Source organism: Myotis myotis, unplaced genomic scaffold, assembly GCF_014108235.1.
Source record: "Myotis myotis isolate mMyoMyo1 unplaced genomic scaffold, mMyoMyo1.p scaffold_m19_p_18, whole genome shotgun sequence".
NCBI classification, from domain to species: Eukaryota; Metazoa; Chordata; class Mammalia; order Chiroptera; family Vespertilionidae; genus Myotis; species Myotis myotis.
The window spans coordinates 19,053,610-19,075,204 of NW_023416322.1; the positions used below are offsets into that span (position 1 = coordinate 19,053,610).

At 36.7% G+C, this 21,595-nt stretch overlaps 1 protein-coding gene and 1 long non-coding RNA gene across 3 annotated transcripts; one reads left to right on the forward strand and one right to left on the reverse strand.

Annotated features, from left to right (window-relative positions):
• Positions 1 to 36: 36 nt before the first annotated feature.
• Positions 37 to 16,853, forward strand: SHCBP1L (SHC binding and spindle associated 1 like). Of its 2 annotated transcripts, XM_036343702.1 has the most exons (10): positions 37 to 663; positions 2,307 to 2,456; positions 5,527 to 5,741; positions 6,744 to 6,830; positions 7,140 to 7,358; positions 10,550 to 10,655; positions 12,944 to 13,097; positions 14,201 to 14,451; positions 15,515 to 15,637; positions 16,489 to 16,853. In XM_036343702.1, exons 1-10 carry the CDS (start codon positions 211 to 213, stop codon positions 16,732 to 16,734), a joined length of 2,004 nt encoding a protein of 667 aa, XP_036199595.1. In that variant the 5' UTR covers positions 37 to 210; the 3' UTR covers positions 16,735 to 16,853. The 2 variants fall into 2 exon arrangements, with proteins under 2 accessions (XP_036199595.1, XP_036199596.1); XM_036343703.1 differs by lacking the exon at positions 7,140 to 7,358.
• LOC118673164 lies at positions 5,502 to 7,142 on the reverse strand. Its single transcript, XR_004973322.1, has 2 exons — positions 6,710 to 7,142; positions 5,502 to 5,683 (listed from the first exon to the last, which is right to left on the reverse strand). It is a non-coding gene; the product is annotated as an uncharacterized LOC118673164 (long non-coding RNA).
• Positions 16,854 to 21,595: the final 4,742 nt, after the last annotated feature.

The window sequence follows — 21,595 nt, forward strand, 5'->3', positions numbered from 1 at the left end:
CGCCCACAGGCCCTGCCCCTCCACCCCCGCCCTAAACCCGACCCACAACATCCCTCTCCACTCCAACACCCCATCTCCAACTCACGCCACCGGGACCCCCTCGAGCCCCCGCGCTCGTTGCGGGCTCGGAGGGCGCAGCTCGCCCATTGGCCAGCGCGGCGCAGGCGGGAAAGGTGGCCAACGGCTCCAGCTGGCCCTCGGGGTGCAAGGATGGCGTCGGGGTCCAGGTCTCCGGTACCTGAGGACTCGGACCGAACCATGAGCCCCGGCGGGCGAGGCGAGGAGGTTGTCTCCGCGCTCGGCCGGGACTTGGCGGCGGCGGCGGAGACCCTGAAGAGCAGCGTGTCCCCGGTGCGATCGGTGGTGGCCTCCTCTCGCCCGGTGAAGGGGAAAGCGGGCCGGGAGGCGGCCCGGCGGCGGCTGCAGCTGCTGCCCGCGTCTCAGGCCGAGGACCCGGGAGAGGGGGCCGCGGAGGAGGAGGAAGAGCCCCTTCCGTCGGTGCCCGAGGAAGAGGAGGAGGAGGAGGAGGAGGAGGAGGAGGAGGCGGCGGAGGAGAGGGCGGAGGCGCAGCCATTGCCGCCAGTGTGCGTGTCCCCCATGCGGGGCATGTGGCGGGAGGAGAAGGTGGCGCTCTTCTGCGACCAGGTGCTGCGGGGTTGTAAGGTGAGGATGGGAAGAAATCCGGCCAGAGTCCAGCGCGGGACCTTGTAGGGGCTTAGCAGAGGAAGTCGGGGCCAGAGGGCACCAAGAAAACCTGCGTTTCCAAAAAGTCAAACTGACTCAGCATTTGTAGGTTTATACCTTATTAGGTGTGCCCAGGCCCTAGCCTAAAGGAGCAACTATTACATTTCCGGCAGACTGAAAGTTCATCAGTTAAGGAGGCAGCTCTGGTAGTGTGTTTTCTTTTTTCCTAGAGCTTCTAAAAAATGAAGATAGACTTTATCAATGTGCAGGTATACATCTTAGTTGATTCATTTAATAGTTTGTGCACACACATAAGGATGAGATTCCATTTGGTAGCCTTGGATTTTACACTACACTGCGATGCTAAGAATGTTTACAGCCTGAGAATGGTTCGCACACATCAGTTGAGGGTGTGGAAAGATGTTTTGTATAGAACATAGATACGGTACCTGAGAATACTGAATAGAGCAAATATTGTATGTTTCTGCTTTTTAAGCAGAAGAACTTATGTACCAAGATATTTATGGCAGTGATATTTGTAAAAATTAAAAATTAGAAACTGCCTTGGCCAGTGTGGCTCAGTTGGTTGGTGGTTGTCCCATCGAGACCGCCAATTCCATTCTGTCAGGGCACATGCCTGTATTTCTGGCTCAGTCCCTAATTGAGGGTGTGCAAGAAGCAGCAGATCTATGTTTCTCTTTCTCTCCCTCTCCTTTTCTCTCTAAAATTTTATACACACACACACACACACACACACACACACATTAATTAGAAACTAATTTCCAACTAGGGGGTCAATAAAGAACTTGTGGCTTCATATGTAATGGAAAACCATGCACATGTAAAAATTATGTTTTCAAGAACTATAAATATGCTTATGCTATAATGTTAAGCAAAAAAAATCAGGAGAAAAAACAGATTCATCTGTATGATGAATATATACATAGAAAAAAGACTGAAAGGAAATACACTAAAATATCAACAATGGTTATATTCTGGCTGCCGAGATTAGGGGTGATTTTTTTCCCCCCTTATATTTTCTGTATTTTTCAAATTTCTCTGTATCTTAACCATATTTTATAATTTGAAAAAAATTTTATTTTTAAAAACACCTGTAAAACTAGGACAGTATTAATGATCAACTTTAATACTGAGTGTTGGAGAAGGGTATGTTTCTTAAAGGCATTGAAAGATGTTTATATAAATTATTGTCATTAATTAAACATGGTCAATGACTGAGTTTCATTTTAGCTTAGATTATCATCCTTGAAGTAGCTGAATTTAATTTAAAAAAATCAAATGGTAAAATATTTATTGAATGTTTAATATACTCATTTGCTATACAGAATGGAGTGCTATTTTAAATTTTTATGTACTGAACATATTTTAAATAGTTGTCATTACATCATTAAAATTCAGAAAAAATAACTGTTTTTACATATGATAATTACTGTGTTTATATTTTCCATTAAATGTAGATTCAATTCAAATCTATTATTTCCCAGGTTTTTCATTATTTAAGAGTATATTGAGTCCATTTTTAAAATAGAAATCAGTAAAAATATATATAAATCTTACCTATATATAATTTTACTTAAATATGTACTTTTTTCTTTTGCTAGGCAGAAGATGCTGATGAGGCTATGAGTAACTACCTATCAGAAAAATTAAAGTTGAAAGACAAATGGCTTGGAGTCTGGAAGACTAACCCTGAGTTATTCTTTCTGAAATATGAAGAAGCTTCTATCCCTTTTGTTGGTATACTAGTTGAGGTAAATAATTTTGACCTAATCTTTGTTCTTTTGAGTGAAATTATCAGTTCTTTTTAAGATCAAAATATGACCTTATTAACTTGGAGCTTTGAAATTTAAACAGAAGTTGGCAAAAGTTTACTTGTATTTTAAATTTCTAAGCAAATTAGTATAAAAAGAAGGTAAGAGGGAATGTTAGCACCATTTTCTTATAGAAAGTTATCATTAAGTATAACCTAATTTACAATACTAGATAGTATTTAGCCTAGTTTTAACTGCTCAAATAATGTAAAAATAATAAAAACCCATTTCTTAAAAATTAGTAATTTAGGCTTTCACAAATTTGGGGCTTTCCCCATCATTTCCCTTCTTTATTTATCTCAAATATGATAGATAGATAGGAAAGAAAAAGCAAATGGGCCAGAAAACTACTGTTATAATTTGAAATTTTTTCTTATGAAAAGTACCTTTTAGTATAATACATCAACTTTCAAGCCTTCATCTGATAATATTTTGCTTTTCTATGCCTCTAGGTTAAATATTGTGGCATATTTGATGTCATATATTTGATTCCATTAAAGATCAATATCCCTGTATGTAAATTAACATTTACAATCACAAATGGTACTCCTGCCTCAGATTAGATATTTCAAATCTGTAGTTTTAATCATGAAAAAAACTTGTGTTTGCAACTCATAGCATTGCATACTACCTGAAAACAATTGTGTGTTCTATGGAAAAGTAAGTTACTGGTGTTTTTACAGATAAAGAACACCATATTTTCAAACAGAGACTACCCTTGCCAAGTTGTACCAAGGCAGACTAACCACAGCACCAGAGTGCTGTGCGAAACTTCTCCTCCCCGCCCCCCTCTGCAGTGTCAGTGTAGACTACATGGGGAACCTGGACTGCCACCTTGCCAGTAAGGAGAGACTCCTGTCATCCCTGCAAGGTGGTGTCAGAAAAGGTCTAGTGGAGAATCAGGACTTTCTCCCCCCTCCTCCCAGTGCTGTCGGGAGAGGCATGGAGGGAGCAGTAACGAGGTGCTCTTCTCTCTTCCAGCCTGAGTGCTGGTATCAGTGGAGGCCTGATGGGGAACCTGCACTCCCACCTCTGAACAGCAGCAACAAAGAACACCCCCCTCCCCACCCCAACTGAAGAACCTGGACTTCCATCCCCACTAGGCAGTACCAAGGTGGCAACCCCCTTTTTGTGCCAGGTTGATGTCAGAAGAGGACTGATGAAAGATTTAAATAAGATCAAGAATCTACTAGCATAGTACCCAAAACGTCCAGGTTTCAATAGAAAATCATGTGTCATCACTTGTAAGAACCAGGGAGATCTTAACTGGGATAAACAACAAGCACCAACACCCAGATGATGCAGATGTTAGTTAGAATTTTCTGACAAGGACTTAAAGTAGCCATCAAAGTAGGCTTCAGCGAGCGATTCTGAATGCACATGAAACAAATGAAATACCAATCTCAGCAAAGAAACAAAGTCTCTGCAAACAAATGAAAGATACCCTGACTCTGCTTCTCCAATACAGGCAGTAAGGCATATCCCTCCAGGCAGGAAAACCACAAGATTTTTCTATGAATCAGCTCAAAAGTAAAGATACGGATATATGGAGTTCCCATGGAAAGAAGCCTGGGTAGAACCTAAGAGTAGGAAAAAGATATTTTCAATTATGTGAGATCTCTCAAAAGTATGTCCAATGTACCCCTCAGGAAGTTAATGGATGTTCAGTCAAGGAAGTAATCAAGAAATATGAAGACATCTGATCCAAAATACAGAGAGGTCAACATAAGAGAGAAGCAAAGGGAATTCCCAGGATGATGGCAAAGAGGTAACAGCTATGCATGTAGCAGGTCTGAGAGCCAGTTCAGATTGGAACTGGTCAAAGAACTCTGGGAAAGAGTGCTTCAAGAAAGTGCAACTGGTATTTCATTTGACACACAACCTGTTGTTATTTTGAACATATTGAAAGGAGATGTATACAACTCAGGGAATTTGGGGTTAAATTAATGAAAGGCTCACAGAAAACAGCAAAAAAAAAAACCCCCACAAAAAACTATTATTGACTCCTGAGAAACCAAGTTTGTTCAGGAAAGGAAAATGAATCAGTTTACACTGTATAGTTCACCTGTGAATGGCATTTTCAAACTCAAGGTAAATACTGAATACTAAGCTTTAACAACATTGATAGATGGAGGACCAGGAGAGTGTGGGTATATGTGATGGGGGTGGGGAAAAATGAATGAGACTAATAAGCCCAGTCAGCATGACTCAGTGGTTAAGTGTCGACCTATGAACCAGGAGGTTACGGTTCGATTTCTAGTCAGGACACATGCTTGGGTTACAGGCTTGATTCCCAGGAGGTGTGCAGGAAGCAGCAGCTCAATGATTCTCTCTCATCATTGATGTTTCTTTCTCTCCCTCTTCCTTTTCTGAAATCAATAAAAATATGTTAAAAAAAAGATGACTAAATTCTTTTAGAGTCAGGGGTCAATATATAAAAACTGAAACAAAACAAAATGTAAGTGGCAATATAAGGATATTTTTTTAAAAAGAGGTAAATGTTTAAGTAATCAACTAAAAGAATTACAAGTGTTTGTCTCTAAGGAATAAGAATTAGAGCAGTAGTTCTCAACCTTCCTAATGCCTTTAATACAGTTCCTCATGTTGTGGTGACCCCCCCCCCCCACCAACCATAAAATTATTTTGTTGCTACTTCATAACTGTAATTTTGCTACTCTTATGAATTGTAATGTAAATATCTGATATGCAGGATGTTATTTTCATTGTTACAAATTGAACATAATTAAAGCATAGTGATTAATCACAAAAATAATATGGAATTATATATGTGTTTTCCAATGGTCTTAGGTGACCCCTGTGAAAGGGTCGTTTGACCCCTAAAGGGTCGCGACCCACAGGTTGAGAACCACTAAATTAGAGGGTGATGGGAGATTATAAAGAAATTGTATTTTTTATAACAAACCTAGTACAGCCATTTGATTCTAAAATATATGCATGTATAATACTGATTTAAGAAATAAAAACTAAAATTTTAAAATATTTATTTTAGGCAACTTGTACACCACGCCAGAGCTCATCATCATGTTTCAGAGTGACTGTTTCTGTTGCTGAGCCTTTTTCTTCTAATATTGCAAATATTCCAAGGAATTTGGTTAATGAGGTTTTAGAAGAACTAGAGCATAGTGTGCCTCTCTTGGAAGTGTACCCTGTTGAAGGACAAGATTCTGAAATACATGATATTGCTTTGGCCTTGGAAGTTGTAAGGTATTAGAGTTTTTTACTTCTTAAAGTTAAAATTATCATATCCAGCATTTTAGTTTAACATGTAAATTTTGTTCATACAAGCACTTTGTGAATATTTATTGATTTAATTTTACTTAATTCAATTTATCTATTTTTAATGAACATATTTGTAACTCTTAATTAAAACATTCTCTTTTGAAGTATTATATACGGACAATAAACGTTTGCTATTTTCAACTTTGCATTTTACAAAAATTGAATTAAAGAATTCTGGCAAATAAGTAATAATTTTTGTTCATATTTAAACATCTTAAATATATCAGATTTCATTTTTTCACATTTAAGGGCATTACAAATACTCGATTCATTCCCATTATGATTGCTTCTTTCAAGTCTGGTACAATTTGAGAGAAGCATTCCATAAACTTACTATAGATGGGGGCATGTTTCTGTTTTTCTAATGCTTTCCTGCTTTCAATATACAAATCTGATGATATCTTAAGTGTTACTTTTTTTTGGTGAATAAAATAACCCAAATCTATGAAATCTGAAACCTGAAATTTATAATTCCATTTCAAGCAACATTATCTTATCTATAGTAACCTAAAATAGAATCCAGATAATCAAATTTTTAAAGTTTATCTTTAATAGTAGTTCATTGAAAGGTCATTTAAAAATATTTTTCTGCCCTGGCAGTGTGGCTCACTTGGTTGGAGCATCCTCCTGTATACTTAAGGGTGTCAGGTTCAATTCCCTATCAGGGCACATGCCTAATACACCAATTGATGTATGTTTCTCTCTCTCTCTCTCTCTCCCTCCACCCCCTTCCTATCTCTCTCTCCTTGTTCCTCTCTCCCCCTCCCCTTCCTTTCTCTAAAATCAATAAAAAGCATGTCCTTGAATGAGGAAAAATATTTTTTTCTTAACAGATAAAATTCATGTAAAGAATTTTTATATCAGAATGCCTTAATTCTAAATGTGGTACTCACTGTTTTTGATCACTTTCATCTTGATTTATCTTAGGTTTTTTTATGACTTTCTCTGGAGAGACTGGGATGATGAAGAATGTTGTGACAATTATACTGCTTTGATTGAAGAAAGAATTAATTTGTAAGTATACTTAAAAACTTGTTCAGGCCCTAGGCGGCTTGGCTCAGTGGATAGAACATTGGCCTTCGGACTGAAGGGTCCAGAGTTCGATTCTGGTCAAGGGCATATGCCTGGGTTGTGGGCTCAATCCCCAGTAGGGGGCGAGCAGGAGGCAGCTAATCAGTGATTCTCTCTCATCATTGATGTTTGTATATCTCTCTCCCTCTCCCTTTCTCTCTGAAATCAATAAAAATATAAAAAATATCTAAAAAACAACTTGTCCAGCACATTATATAAGATAAGCATTGTAATTATACTGATGCTTTTCAGGTGGTGTGATATACAAGATGGAACAATACCTGGTCCTATCGCACAACGTTTCAAAAAAACTTTGGAGAAATATAAAAACAAGCGTGTTGAGCTCATTGAGTATCAGAACAATATTAAAGAGGATCCCTCTGCAGCAGAGGCTGTTGAATGCTGGAAAAAATACTACGAGATAGTAATGCTCTGTGAATTATTGAAAATGTGGGAAGATTTACGCCTCCGGTAATACTTTGTTCTATTTTATTTTATTCTATTTTAATGTTTTTTATTTTAGAGAGAGGAAGGGAGAGGGAAAGAGAGAACCATCGGTGATGACAGAATCACTCTGTCATCCTGTACACTCCCTATTGGGGAGCGAGCCTGAAACCTGGGCATGTGCCTGACCAGGAATTGAACCCTGATCTCCTGGTTCATAGGTTGATATTCAACCACTGAGCAACACTGGCCAGGCAGTTTGCTGTATTTTAAATGGAAACAATTTGGCTGCCTCATAATTTCTGCTTTTCTAACCAACATAAGTTGATAAGTTGTTTTTGATGATAAATAAAACAATGCAGATTTAACCAGTGCCATTCTCCTCTAGAATACTTCCAAATGTGTTTAAATATTTTTACATTGTTATGCAGCAAAATATATATTTTTGTCTTTGTTTTTAAAAGAGGGGAAACAGGAATTCTTGCTCATAGTCTCCAAATTCATAGAAAATCTTGAATGGAGTCAAAGAACTTCTATTTCATACAAAATTGTTAAACCCCTTTTTTTGTGTTCTACCTTTACTCATTCTTTGCCTTAGGAATTCTGAGCAACATTTTACTTATCTAACTGTGAACTGTGAGCCTAAATCTTTCCTTTTGTATTTTCTCTCAAATTTGACCTGTTTTATAATCACTAAGAATCCCATCCCAGTGTTTATTTTTGATGTTTCCTTGTTATTGGGATTCCTGTGTAAAAAAACCTTGGGGTTACTTTGGGAAAGCAATATGGATATGATTTTTGAAATCCACTTATCTAGAAAAGCAGCTTTAACAAAAGTTAAATTTGAATACAAGTTATCATCACTAGACTTTAGATTCCAAGGGCATAGGGCAACACAGAGTTCCCTCATCTGAAAAATTATATAATCACATAGAATCTAATTCTCCGAGCGGTGGAATGAGTTAATTGATCAAATCCTTCCATAGATAATTAATTATAAAATCAGGACAAAATTTATTAAAGGTATTCAACTATTTTAAGGCACTATGAAATGACCAAAAGCAGGCAGCAACCAGAAAAGTTTATCCTTGAAATGGATTTATCCTTGGAATGGGTAAAAAATTGAAATTTGTGGCTTTTTGGTCTGAGGGTAATCACCAATTCTCATAGCTCTGGCAGCAAAAAGTGCACTGTGTTTGAAAATGACAAAGGACAGAGTTTGAAGGCTAGCAGAGCACCTGGAAACTCAGGTGGGGTACCCAGAAAATAAAAGAGGTGCCAAAGGGGATCCACAAATCGAGCATAAACTCTGCCATTTCAAATTCTTGGTTGACCTCTAAACTATGCTAACATTGGTGAGGCAGAGAAATGCTAAAAAAAGGAAACTGGAAATTGAGAAAACTAAGCAGAGATGCCAGCTGCTGTATACCTCAAAGGAAAAAGTTTGCATTCTGGGACCAGGCAAGTTAAAACTGCCTCATACATAGAATACAAGACTAACAATCCTCAGAAAAACAACACAATCCAGAGTTACTGAAATATATTATCCCAAATCTCTAGTTCAACCAAAAATTAATAGACATGCAATGAAACCAGAATGTTAACTCATACTCGGGGGGGGCGGGGGAGGGAAGACAGTTAATAGAAACTGATTTTGAGGGGACCCAGATGTTGGATTTATCAAAGACTTCAAAGCAGCTATTATAAATACGTTTAAAGAATTAAAGGGAAACATGATTACAGAATGAGAGGAAAATATGGTGTTAATAAGTACATGGAAAATCTCAACAGAGATGGAAACTATATAAGAGAACCAAGGATCTCCAGATTCAGCTTGGACATGTTACCATGCTCACAACAAGAAAAAGGATTTCACACAATTAACTCAAAATGATCCATAGGCCTACACATAAAACAATACTATAAAGACTTTCATAATAAAACACAGGCAGAAACCCAGATGACCTTGGGTTTGGCAATGTTTTTAGATACAACACTGAGTATGACAGGAATGTTCTATATCTTGATTATTGATTGAGTTAAATGTGTGTAATCACCTATGAAACCTCATGAAATGATTCATTTAAAATGAGTGTTGTGTAATTATACCCTAATTCAATTTAAAATCACTGATATATACATTTGTTACAACTAGGATTGTATGACATATATCCTGAGTGTAGGATGCTTTACTCCTTGAGCAACTAGTAATCGGGTATATGGTGCAAAAATGTATGAGTAGTTCCCTTTCTCAATATCTAAACCACTTGCTTAAGTAGTTATAAAAATGCTGAGTGTTTGATTTTGAAATCTTAAATGAAACTTTTGCTTTAGAGGATATTGCTAATATGTTGGAATTCAAATTTTAATAACTTGCATGGCAACTTCTTAAAACCAGTTTCCTGAAAATTTTTCACAAAAATATTTGATCATTTTAATAAACGTGAAAAATACTGGTACTAAAGCTGCATCCCATTTAGCATCAAGCAATAAAGTGCTACAGAAAACCCAAACGTTTTCACCTGATGAGATTAATGGCAAATCAACATCTATTGGAAAAGGAGTGTCCCTTTGGCTGACAGGAATGATAAAAGTTACATTCAAAAATTTTTTTTCTTTCTTTTGATGACACTTAAATGAAGAGATAGAACACAGGAACTGTAAAGAAAAGGAGTAAGAAGAGAAAGAACAAAAGTAATTAGAAGTGCTGAGTAGGAAACAATATAAAAACAACTAAGAGAAAAGCTAAAATTGTTCTTCTGGGAGGCCAACAGCCAACTATTTCTATGGAGACCCTATCCTCTGAAACAAAACAGTCTGTTAATTGAACATTATATCTGAAATTAGACACATCTTAAAACATTCTTATGCCTCAGTATCACAGGCATAACCCATCTCTGCTCTGTGCAGTGGATTATGACAGTACAATCAGGAAAAGTGTCTACTGTATTGAGAAATTGAGGGGAGTGAGGTATTAACTATAGTGGGTTGCATGCAGGTTTCAAGTACAAACCATTAAAATGAAAAGATTTTAGAGTTCAAGGGTTTAAACAGTTATCTAATGAATATTTTATTCTCAAGTTGCTCATTGCTCTTGAGCTTAAAATTAGTGAAACCTTTTTCTCAAAGATGCTTGGTGCCAAGTTTTTATTTTCTAAGCAAGTGTAGGTTGAATCTTTTTTCATTGTTAATTTAGTCATACATGTTTTTAACTCTAGAGTCCATGGACCTTTTTTTCCAAGAATTCTGAGGCGTAGGAAAGGAAAAAGAGATTTTGGAAAGACTATAACACATATTGTAGCAAAAGTGATGACTACTGACATGGTAAGAAAGACACTTCATTCTTACTTGTTCATTTAAGTTTAGCTGTGTATAATCAGAAAAGCAGCACTTTGAAGGTAGGGTTCTTGCCTGGCTCAGAAATGCCATATTTCCCCCATTTCATCCAGCTTAGTGATTGGCATATAGTAAGTACTAAATGAATCAATGTCAACAATTATTTGCTGAGTACTAACCTTTTTTGTCAGGCACTATGCTAGTAGAATAGAAAGGATGGGAAATAAATATGAGAAAGCCTGTATGTGAGGAAGATACAATGTTGAACCAGACCCACACATCACACATTGTACAAGTTTGAATATGGTGGAGATATGAATAAGTAGGCAATTACAACAAAGAATGATACATGCTATGATATGGGTATGTACAGGATGCATATAGAATGAGCACATAAGCCTGAATTAGCAAGTCTGGCAATGCTGGCTGGGAGAAATAACTCAGTTGAAACCTAAAGGAAGACTATAAATTTAAGCAGCCCAAGAGGGGAAAATGTTCTAAGTCTAAAAGTAAATATTTCCATCTCAACCTCTCAGTAGCATTTCACAGTTCTCTCCTGGAAATATTTTTTTGTTGTCTTGTTACTATACTCCCCTGGTTCTCATTCTTTCTAGATGCTTCCCCCTCCTCCTCCTATCCATTAAATGCTTAGTACTTTTGCTGCACGATATCATCCCTAACTGATCTCTGTCTGATCAGTTAATATATACTGATAACTGAAAATGTGTCCACTGCCCATTGCTCATCACCACTCTATCTCAAAAGTACTTCAACTGTCCACAATTAAATACATGACCTTCTTCACTGACTTGTTTATATTCTAGAGTTCCCTGTTCCAGTAGATGGTTCCACCACCTACCCAGTTGCTAGTTATAATTTTCTGAGAGTTATCCTATCCCTCCTCACCTCCATGTATCCATTTTGGTGTATATAACATTCTTTCAGAGTCGCTGCACATCCTTCAACCCTCAACATAAACATCATGTCCACTGTTCGCATCCTTCCAGGATACATTAGACAGTTGTGTACTTTCACAGCACCCTGCCCTTCCCCTTATCACAACTGTGTTTAATACTTGTTGGTATCTATTGAGTGTCTGTCTCTTATTAGAATATGAGCTTCTTGAGAGCAAATGGTATATATTTACCATACACCCCCCACCTCACATCATGCTTGGCACATGGTGCTCAACTGTTTTGGTTAAATAAATGAGTGCATGTCTGACAGAGTACGGTGTGTATGAGAAACAGTGAAGTCATTAGGTAAAAATAAGGCCATCGCCTTGGCCAGTGTGCTCAGTGGTTAGAGCATCGGCCTGCACACTGAAGGATTATGAGATCTATTCCTAAAGGGCATGTACCTGGGTTGCAGACTCAACCCCAGGCCCTGGTCTGGACATGTGTGGGAGGCAACCAGTCAATGTGACTCTCACATTGATGTTTCTTTCTCTTTCTCTCTAGCCCCTGCCTCCCTTTCACTCTTTCTAAAAACCAATGGAAAAAAAATTGCAGATTAACCAAAAATTTCAATTTTAAATTAAAAAAAATGAGGCCATCATGGTGAGTCCTAACCTACTCCTATAAGAAGATATATGAATGATACTGCCATTTCTATTGGGAAAAGAATAGGTATTTTCTGAGTATATTTCCAGCTTCCAAATTTTATTTGAAATGTCCTCACTCTAAAAGGTGCTAATAATGAAGCCATCTACCCTTTTCTACCCCAAGTAAAAATTCCTAGTACTTTTTTTAGTCCTACAATCTTTTATATATAAGACTTTGTGGATTTATCAAAATTGTAGGGTCAGTTCGAGTTAGAAAACAAAGAAGTATATTGGAAAGGTATCTGGTGTCATAAAGACCTGGATCTAAAGCTTAGATTTACTGCTTACTAACTCTACCAGTATGTCCTTGGGCAAACCATTTAATCTCACTGAGTTTCCACTTCCTGCACCTTTTAAAGGCATAATAGTACACCTCAAAGAACTATTGTGAAGTTTAGGAGGTAACAGGTAAAATTCAAAATATGACTTCTAATACACATTATTTAGTAGCTGTAAAATTACTAGTGATCATAAAGAAAATCTAACTATCACTCCTTTAAATGATGGACTAACACTTTGAGCATTTAACAAACATAAATACATATAATAATTCAATGTATTTCCTATACAAGGAAAGTCTTGGGAAAAGCACGTTACCAGTAAGTTAACTGATTAAAATGACCTCTCTCAATTTAACCTGTTGTTGAAGGTGTGCTGCTTTCTTTCTTTTCAGGTAAAGGACTTATCTTCAGACACATTTCTCCAACAACATGATGATTTGGATTTGGCTTTGGATAGTTGTTATAGTGGAGATACAGTAGTTATTTTCCCAGGAGAATATCAAGCTGTCAATCTTGCTTTATTGACTGATGACATCATTATAAAGGGTTAGCAGGGCATCCTTTGCATTTTTATAGCAATGTGTACTAGGCAAATTGTATAAGCATGGTTAATGAAATTCTTAGGAATTAGAACACAGGTTTATTTTTCACAAAAATCCCTTATGTGCCTTTTTACAATTAAGATTTTTCTCACCTGTCATGTGTATATTGCCTGTACAGGTGACTTTGTCTGGATATACTGTACCAGAGCAAATCAATGAAGACTGCTTCTTCCCATTCTAATGAAAACCTATTGACAGTATTTTCTATTAGGACCATCTATATTTTTACTAAACTTTCTTTTCATCTATCTCCACTGCACTTAATGTCACTTTTGTGGGAAAGTCCAAATATAAGGCTATATTAAAGTATATTCAGCATTTTCTTTAAAAAGTTAATTCACATGCAAACTTACTAAAATAGTAGAAAAGCAGAGCTTTTTCTTAAGGGTCTGAATATATTTAGTAACTATTCTGCCCTTTTATATTGAAGCATGCATATTCCCACTGTCTGGCCAAAAGAAAAGAACAGGTGACTTAAAAGTTGCCTATCTACATAAAATTTTTACTAGATTTTGATGATTGTAATCAGTAGTATTTTGCTGAAAACTACTACTGGATAATAATGATCATATTTGTAATTTTTAAAAAATTTGTAGCCTTCTTGAAGATCCAACCCTTATTTTTGGATTGATGTTAAATTTAAATTGCTTTGACTACTCCAGAGCAAAATTATGGATATGATTAATCTTATAACCTAATTCAAGAGTCTCTGCCAGTCCTTTTTAATATAATTTATTGTGGTTTTAAAAATAGGTTATGGTGAGATACATTTTGAGGCTTAGACATTTGTAGATGATTACTGATTATATAATTTAGGGAAATATGTAGTGGAATGAGTATGTTAAAGAAATACCATAGGTAAATTTAGATTGATTTTAAACCCAGATTACATTATAGGTTAAGTATCTAATTAGTTAATAACTGAATTACATATATTATTTATTAAAAATATGTGAAAAACTTAGTAATAGCAAGTATTATTGAATAACAAAGGGCTTTTGACTTTGGTACTACTAATTTAATTATGTCTTTCTTCCAATGATTCAGGAGTTGGAAAGAGAGAGGAAATTATGATTACTTCTGAACCTTCCCATGACAGTTTTGTGGTGTCCAAAGCTGCTAATGTGAAGCTAATGCACCTGTCTTTGATACAACAAGGGACAGTGGATGGCATTGTAGTGGTGGAGGCTGGTCACATGACTCTGGAGAACTGTGTATTAAAATGTGAAGGAACAGGAGTGTGTGTTCTTACAGGGGCTTCTTTGACAATTAAGGACAGTGAAATAATCGGTGCCCAGGTATTTCATTTTAAAACTGTTGCTTTCTATACTATAGATATAACTTTGAATGATCTTAGTATGCAAAGAAAGGGTAACAGTTACTTCATCTTTGAATTATTAAGCTTAGAAGCTGATGAAAATAAAATGAAGACCAGTACAAGAGTGTCATAGTATACTTAAAAGTGAACTGCCTAAGTCCAAAGTAAGGAATTATTACTTTGTGTTAAGTGTGATTTCTTTTTAAAATGTAGAAATCAGTGGCTATAAAATAGATTATGAATCAGTTATCTGATAGTTTATTTAAAAAAAACAATACTCATAAACTATCAGACATTGCTGTAAGGTATGTAGTTAGTTGTAACAGCTTGAGTCTTCAAGTAACAGAAAATTTAACGAGAAACAAGATTAAAGGAAGCAGAAATCTAAGGACTTTTCCATTAAAATGAGTAACAGACTTTAGCAGCATTATGAGGGATTTAGTAGAGTATATGTAAGTAAATTTTTACAACTGAAAAGAATTGCTTAAAGACTCCCTTTTAGAGACTTCATTTGAGTCGGAGAGCAACATAATAGACTGTACGACTTCAACCAACCTTTTTTCTAGGCCTAAGATTTTCTTAGCACAGATAACAGATTCCCCCATTTTAAAAACATCTACAGCCCTAACTGGTTTGGCTTAGTGGATAGAGTGTTGGCCTAAGGACTGAAGGGTCCCGGGGTTCGATTCTGGTCAAGGGCATGTACCTTGGTTGCGGGCACATCCCCAGTGGGGGATGTGCAGGAGGCAAGCTGATCGATATTTCTCTCTCATCAATGTTTCTAACTATCCCTCTCCCTTCCTCTCTGTAAAAAAAATCAATAAAATTTAAAAAAAAAAAAAACAACAAAAAACTATGGAACATTCACAAATATACTGTTTAAAAAAAACCATCTACACAATAAATTGTTGCTTGCACTATTGTGTATTTTCATGTAACTTAGTATGTTAAATTGCTAATATGGGATTACAATTTTGAAATCTAAAGGAAATTTTGGAGAGAAATGTGTTTTACTGACTGTTATATTTGCTTTGCATTAACAGGGTGCTGGTGTTGAACTGTATCCTGGCAGCACAGCCATTTTAGAAAGGAATGAAATTCATCACTGTAATAACTTCAGAACCAATGACAGTTCAAAAAGCATCTTAGGTGGTGTTAATATGAAGGTATTCTTATATTCCTTAATATAGAATTGTTATGAGAATAATTAGAAAGCTACTAAAATATTACTTTTAGGCTTAAAATTTAGTCTAAATGTTATTACTGATTTGGAAAATAATAATATAAATAAGATATGGCTTAAGTGATGGCTGGTAGGAAATTTTAGTCTTATAATTTAATAATTTCAACTTGAATATTAGCAAATAACTTCAAATATGAGAAAGTTTGCTCTTATAAAAATGTTTTCAATTTTTCAGTGAGCAGATGCACAATACATTTAGGAAAGTAATGCAAGTTAAGAGAATAATAAATATATTAAGAAGTATTTTATATTACTTTCAAACTTTGTAAAATAATTTGAATCAAGTAAAACATTAATGGCAATAGTTTATAATAGTGAAATGCCTTCCCATTCCTTTCTATTTCTATAAATTCTACCTTTCTAGATACCTCTCTAGACTTGTGTAGCTAATGAAGTTTTTCCATAGAAATCTAGTTTACATATTAATTGAAATTTTCATTATTTTTGAAATAATTTATTTTCCTATTTATCATATTAAAAGTAAGCTTCATGGTATTGCTGTAACCCCATCTAGAATCATTTATCTCTACCAATAACTGATAAATAAGTCAAAAACCTCATTTAATGTTTCCTCAGTAAACATTTTCGTAGTTAATATTCCATTAACCCAGTGTGAGGAAAATAACTTGTTCAAAACTGAGATTCTGTTGTCTAAAAGAAATGTGTACTCCCAAGAATAAGTTCTAGAGTTTATGAACAAGTTTATGACATGTTCATTAGTTCATATTTTTATAGACATTATTGAAAAACTAATTTCTTTGAATACTTTCACAGGTTCTTCCTGCACCCAAATTGAAGATGACTAATAATCATATTTACAACAATGGCTATGGAATAAGCATTCTTCCACCAACTGAACAGTTTTTTATTGTAGCAGAAACTTGCAACAAAGGGGCTGCTTCAGGAGACAAAAAAGATGAAAATAGGCTCTCCAAAGTAATGCAAAATATGAATCTGGAAATGAATGATAATAAAATGGAAGCAAACTTAAAGGGGGATATCAGAATAGCCACAAATTAAAGCACTGGGTTTATGTTCAAGTTTTATATTTCAGAGAGTTTAATAAATTTCATCTCGCACAGAAATGGTAGTTCTAATTAAATTCAACTTATTTAATTAAAAACATTTAAACATGTTAATGTTTTCATTGAATGATTCATTGTAAGATTTTTTTAGCCCGGCTGCTGTGGTACAGGGGTTGAGCACTGACCTATGAACCAGGAGGTTACAGTTCAATTCCCAGTCAGGGCATATGCCAGGGTTGTGGGCAAGCCCTGGTATGGGCAGAAGGCAGCTGATTGATGATTCTCTCATCCCTCCCTCTCTGAAGTCAATTTAAAAAATATATGTAAGTAAAAGAATTTTTAAAATAAGTTTTGAAATATAACTCACAAATCATAAAATTCACCCTTTTGGGTATACAATTCAGTGGTATGTAGTATATTCTTAGTACCAGGTATATGGTACCACCATCATTGCTAATTCCAAAAGCAAATGTGGTTTTAAATGTTGCTTTTAATACCCTTAGTCCAATAAGCAGCATTTTGTGTTCTATGTGGATAATATTATGTTAACTTCAGTTAATTCCTGATTCGTTCCCATTTATGTTAGTAACTGGAACAAAATTAAGATAGCCCCATAGGATCAGGTTCAACTGAAGGAAACAAATTCAAAATAAGAGATAAACACTATAATGATGTATTTCTCCCTCATACTCAGTAAGTCCAGAGGTACAGGCTACTTAGGGTAGGGCTGTAGGTGTTTCATGCTATAAATTCAAGTTTCTTCTATTGTTTTACCATCATATGGTGTTTCCATTCAAAATCAAATGGTCCAACATAGCAATGGTTGCTCAAGCCATTATGCCGAAATTCCAGCTAAGTAGAAGGGACAGTGCCTAATAAAGCTGCATACATTGTTCCAACTGGATTCTTCGCTGAATCTAATATGGCTATACCTAACTGCAAATGAAGGCAAGAAATCTTTGTGTTCTCTAAAAGAAGGGGTTTATTTCTAAGAAGTATTTTATACAAAGCAAAACACACTGACTTAGGACATAAAAGGAAATAAGCACTCCGGCTCAAATACTTAAGTTTCCTCAATTTGCTTTTCACTGTGTTATCTGTAACCTCCTAGCAAGTGACCCTGTGTTGCCACAGAGACTCTCTCGAGGCTGCGTTGAATAAAGCAGTTTTTCTTCAATGTTTCGTTGAATAGTCTTTTGCCATAGAATTCCAGGGATTGCCCATGGAACCTTAAGCAATCTTTCAATAATGAATGCTGAGAGTGGGGATTTCCCTTTCCAGGCCTCTTCCTCCACCTCTGTTTTTGGCTTTCGGAAGAGTAGGTCATAGACAAAGACAGGATCTTTTGAGCGTGAGCAGAAAGCAATAGCCTTGTGTGAGCAAACTTGTCACTCATTGGTCACCTGCCTCTTTCCTGTTGGCTGCCAACTAGTCTTTTCCCAGTCCCACTTAGAAAGTTTTTTCCTATTCTCACATTCCTAAAGCATGCACAAAGCCTAAGATTTTCTCTGAATTTGATCTTTCATAAATATTTTTATCTCCCTCCTTGATCTTCCTACCCTTTTCCCCTCCATTGTAACAAATTACCACAAATTTAAATGGTCAAGCCGAAACCGGTTTGGCTCAGTGGATGGAGCGGCGGCCTGCGGACTGAAGGGTCCCAGGTTCGATTCCGGTCAAGGGCATGTACCTGGGTTGCGGGCATATCCCCAGTAGGAGATGTGCAGGAGGCAGCTGATCGATGTTTCTCTCTCATCGATGTTTCTAACTCTCTCCCTCTCCCCCTTCCTCTCTGTAAAAAATCAATAAAATGTATTTTTTTTTTTTTTTTAAATTTAAATGGTCAAGCAACACTCATCTTACAGTTCTGTAGGTTGAGGTCTGACATGGGTCCTACTGGGCTAAAATCAGTGTTTTGGGGCTGCATTCCTTTCTGGAGCTCTAAGGGAGAATGTTTTCTTGCTCATTTGAGGGTTTTAGGATTGAAATATTTCCTTGACAGTTGTCAGCCAAGGGCTGTTCCCAGCCTCCAGTGGGCAACTGCATTCCTTGGATCATGGCCTCCTCCTTCCATCTTCAAAGCAGCAACAATGGATTGCATCCCTTTCGTGTTTTGAATTTCACCTGCCTCTTCAGTCTCATCTCCCGCTTCCACTTTTAAGAATTTACACAAACCTGGATAATCCAGGATAACTTTCTCACACTCAAGTTCCTTAACTTTAATCACATCTGTAATGTCCCTTGTGAAACCTAAGATGTGGACATCTTGGATGGTGATGGTGGTATTCTGCCTACCACCTACCTTCACCAATTTTCCAGGCTAAGGTAAGAAAAATCCCAATTCTACTCCTCAAATGAGATTTAAGAAGTTTCCTCCACCAGAACCAGATATCCAATGCATTTCTTCTGTACATTAAAAGGAATTCTAATTTAGTACCTAAAGGAGAGAGATGGTTTCATATTTCTGCTGTCCTTCCCATGTGTGCACACATCTGGCTTTCCCACTATAAATTTCTTAGAATATAGGTACTGGGTCTTAGTAGCCATTACTTGCTATGATGTACTGTGCATTGCCAACTAGTAACTTGCTGGGGATAGAAATGCTAGGATCTAGAGATTGAGATTAGGAGTGACCTTGGTGTGGATAAAAAGGGAAGAATTAGAACCTCTTTGCCTTCTGTGAGGGACGGACAGTGGAGTGGAGATCTCCTTCATTGCCTTGCCAGCAGCAGCGAGGGTACAGCCTCATTTGAAGAGAAGAATGGAAGCCATAATGCTAGAACCTTTTTTCAGTTTATGAAATAGAAGCAGTGGTAAGTGACTACAACCCCAGACTGAAAGGCAGTCCTCAGCAGCACAAGGTACAAGAGATGATATGATTAGAGGAAGAAGTTGAGACACCTAAGTCGGGAATTGCCATGTATATTATTAATTTAATGGTTAGACCAGAAAGCAAAAAATTTGAGAACATGATTTTTTCTAAAGTATTAAGGTGGAAAATAAATAAACTTATACTTTCAGTGATTGAACCAAATCAGGCGTTACAAGTTCCAAGACTATGAACTACCTTAAATTTTAATTAAAAAATGTTACTTGCCTTTGTGGAGAGTCCAGAGTGTCCATCATATTCTCAGGAACCTCTTAGCCCACTTAAGACATGGTTTCACATGTACAAAGGGCAGGAGCTTTCATTGATAAGGCCCTAAGTGCAATGTGGCTGGTGGGTGGAACAGAGTGTAGAGTAGGAGTAGGGATAAGGTGTTTAGCCCTGACCCTTTAGGAGCCCGTGATTTAAGGCAGGAACGGGAGGGGTGATAATAGATTTGTATGGGATGTTTACTCCAGCTGAGTGTGGAGAATGCACTGCAGACTGCAGGCAGCAAAGATCAGTTAAGAGGGTGTTGCATCATTGTACACCCAAATTAATATCCAGGATAGAATAGGCTGTTGCTTTATAAAAGCGCGACTGAATTGGAAGTAAAAGTGACTTGATAATATATATGGTTTTAGCAATTATGTAGTTGAAACTTCTGTGATTAAAACAACAGCTGCCCTAACCGGTTTGGCTCTATGGATAGAGCGTCGGCCTGCAGACTGAAGGGTCCCAGGTTCAATTCCAGTCAAAGGCATGTACCTTGGTTGTGGGCACATCCCCAGTAGGGGGTGTGCAGGAGACAGCTGATAGATCCCTCTCCCTTCCTCTCTGTAAAAAAAAAAAAAAAAAAAAAAAAAAAAAGAATAAGCTATATTAAAAAAAAACAAAAAACAGTAACAGTTGAACAGGGAACACAGTAGAAGGCATAGAGTGAGTTAGTGTGTTCTTCATTTTGGAAGTACAGCTGACCTTGAACAACAGGTTTGAACTGCGTGGGTCTTCATATATGCAATTTTGCAATAGTCGTCCATCTGTATCTCCAGGTTTTACATTAACAAATTCAACCAACCACGGTCGAACAGTATTTCCAGGGATGCAGACGGCTGACTGAATGCATTCTGTGCCATTTTGTTCAAGGGACTTGGGCATCTTCAGATTTTGGTATCTGCAGGGGCAGGAAGTCATAGAACCAATTCCTTGTGCATACTGAGGGACAACTGAAGTTTTTGGAGTCAAAAGTTGTGAATTTCTGACTGTGTGACAGGTTGGTGCCCGACCACTGTGCTGTTCAAGGGTCAGCTATACGTACTTTTTTAAAAAAAAATTTCAGTGGAATTTCTAAGCAGAAATGTATAACCAATAAACTGCTGCTTATACCACTACTATAGATAGTAGTCTGCTCAGAAAAGAAATCTGAGTCGGAGATTCAGATTTGAATCTACAAATAGATTGGAGTCATTGGCTTATCGACAATAACTACTGAAGGTGATGGAGAAGAGGATTCTGAAAAGAGCATGAAAGCAAAATAACTGGCCCAATACCACCCACATGTAAGAAAGCAGCCTAGTTCTGTCTAATCCAAAGCATTTGTAATCTCTATTGTACTCTATTTCTCAAATGAGGAATATGTAAAAATCTTTGGAACTGTAAAGTGTTACAAATGAATAAACATCTCAACTAAAATAAACTAGCTTAAAAAATATCCTCTGAACTACATGTATGTTAACACAGAGTTAACTGTCAGGTATATAAACTTCATGCATTGGTGAAACTTATTCAAAGAGTTTTGTGGGTTTTAAATCCTAACTAAAATTATTTTTAAATTAATTTTTACACTGGAAACTAACTTAGAAAAGATAACGCTGACTGTTGGTTGGCCTTAGATTTTTCAAAATTGAAGCCTGGGAAAAAGCCAAAATGCTCAGGCCTAGGTTAGTTGTCTTACTCAGATGCAGAGGTCTATGTGAATAGTGTACTGGCC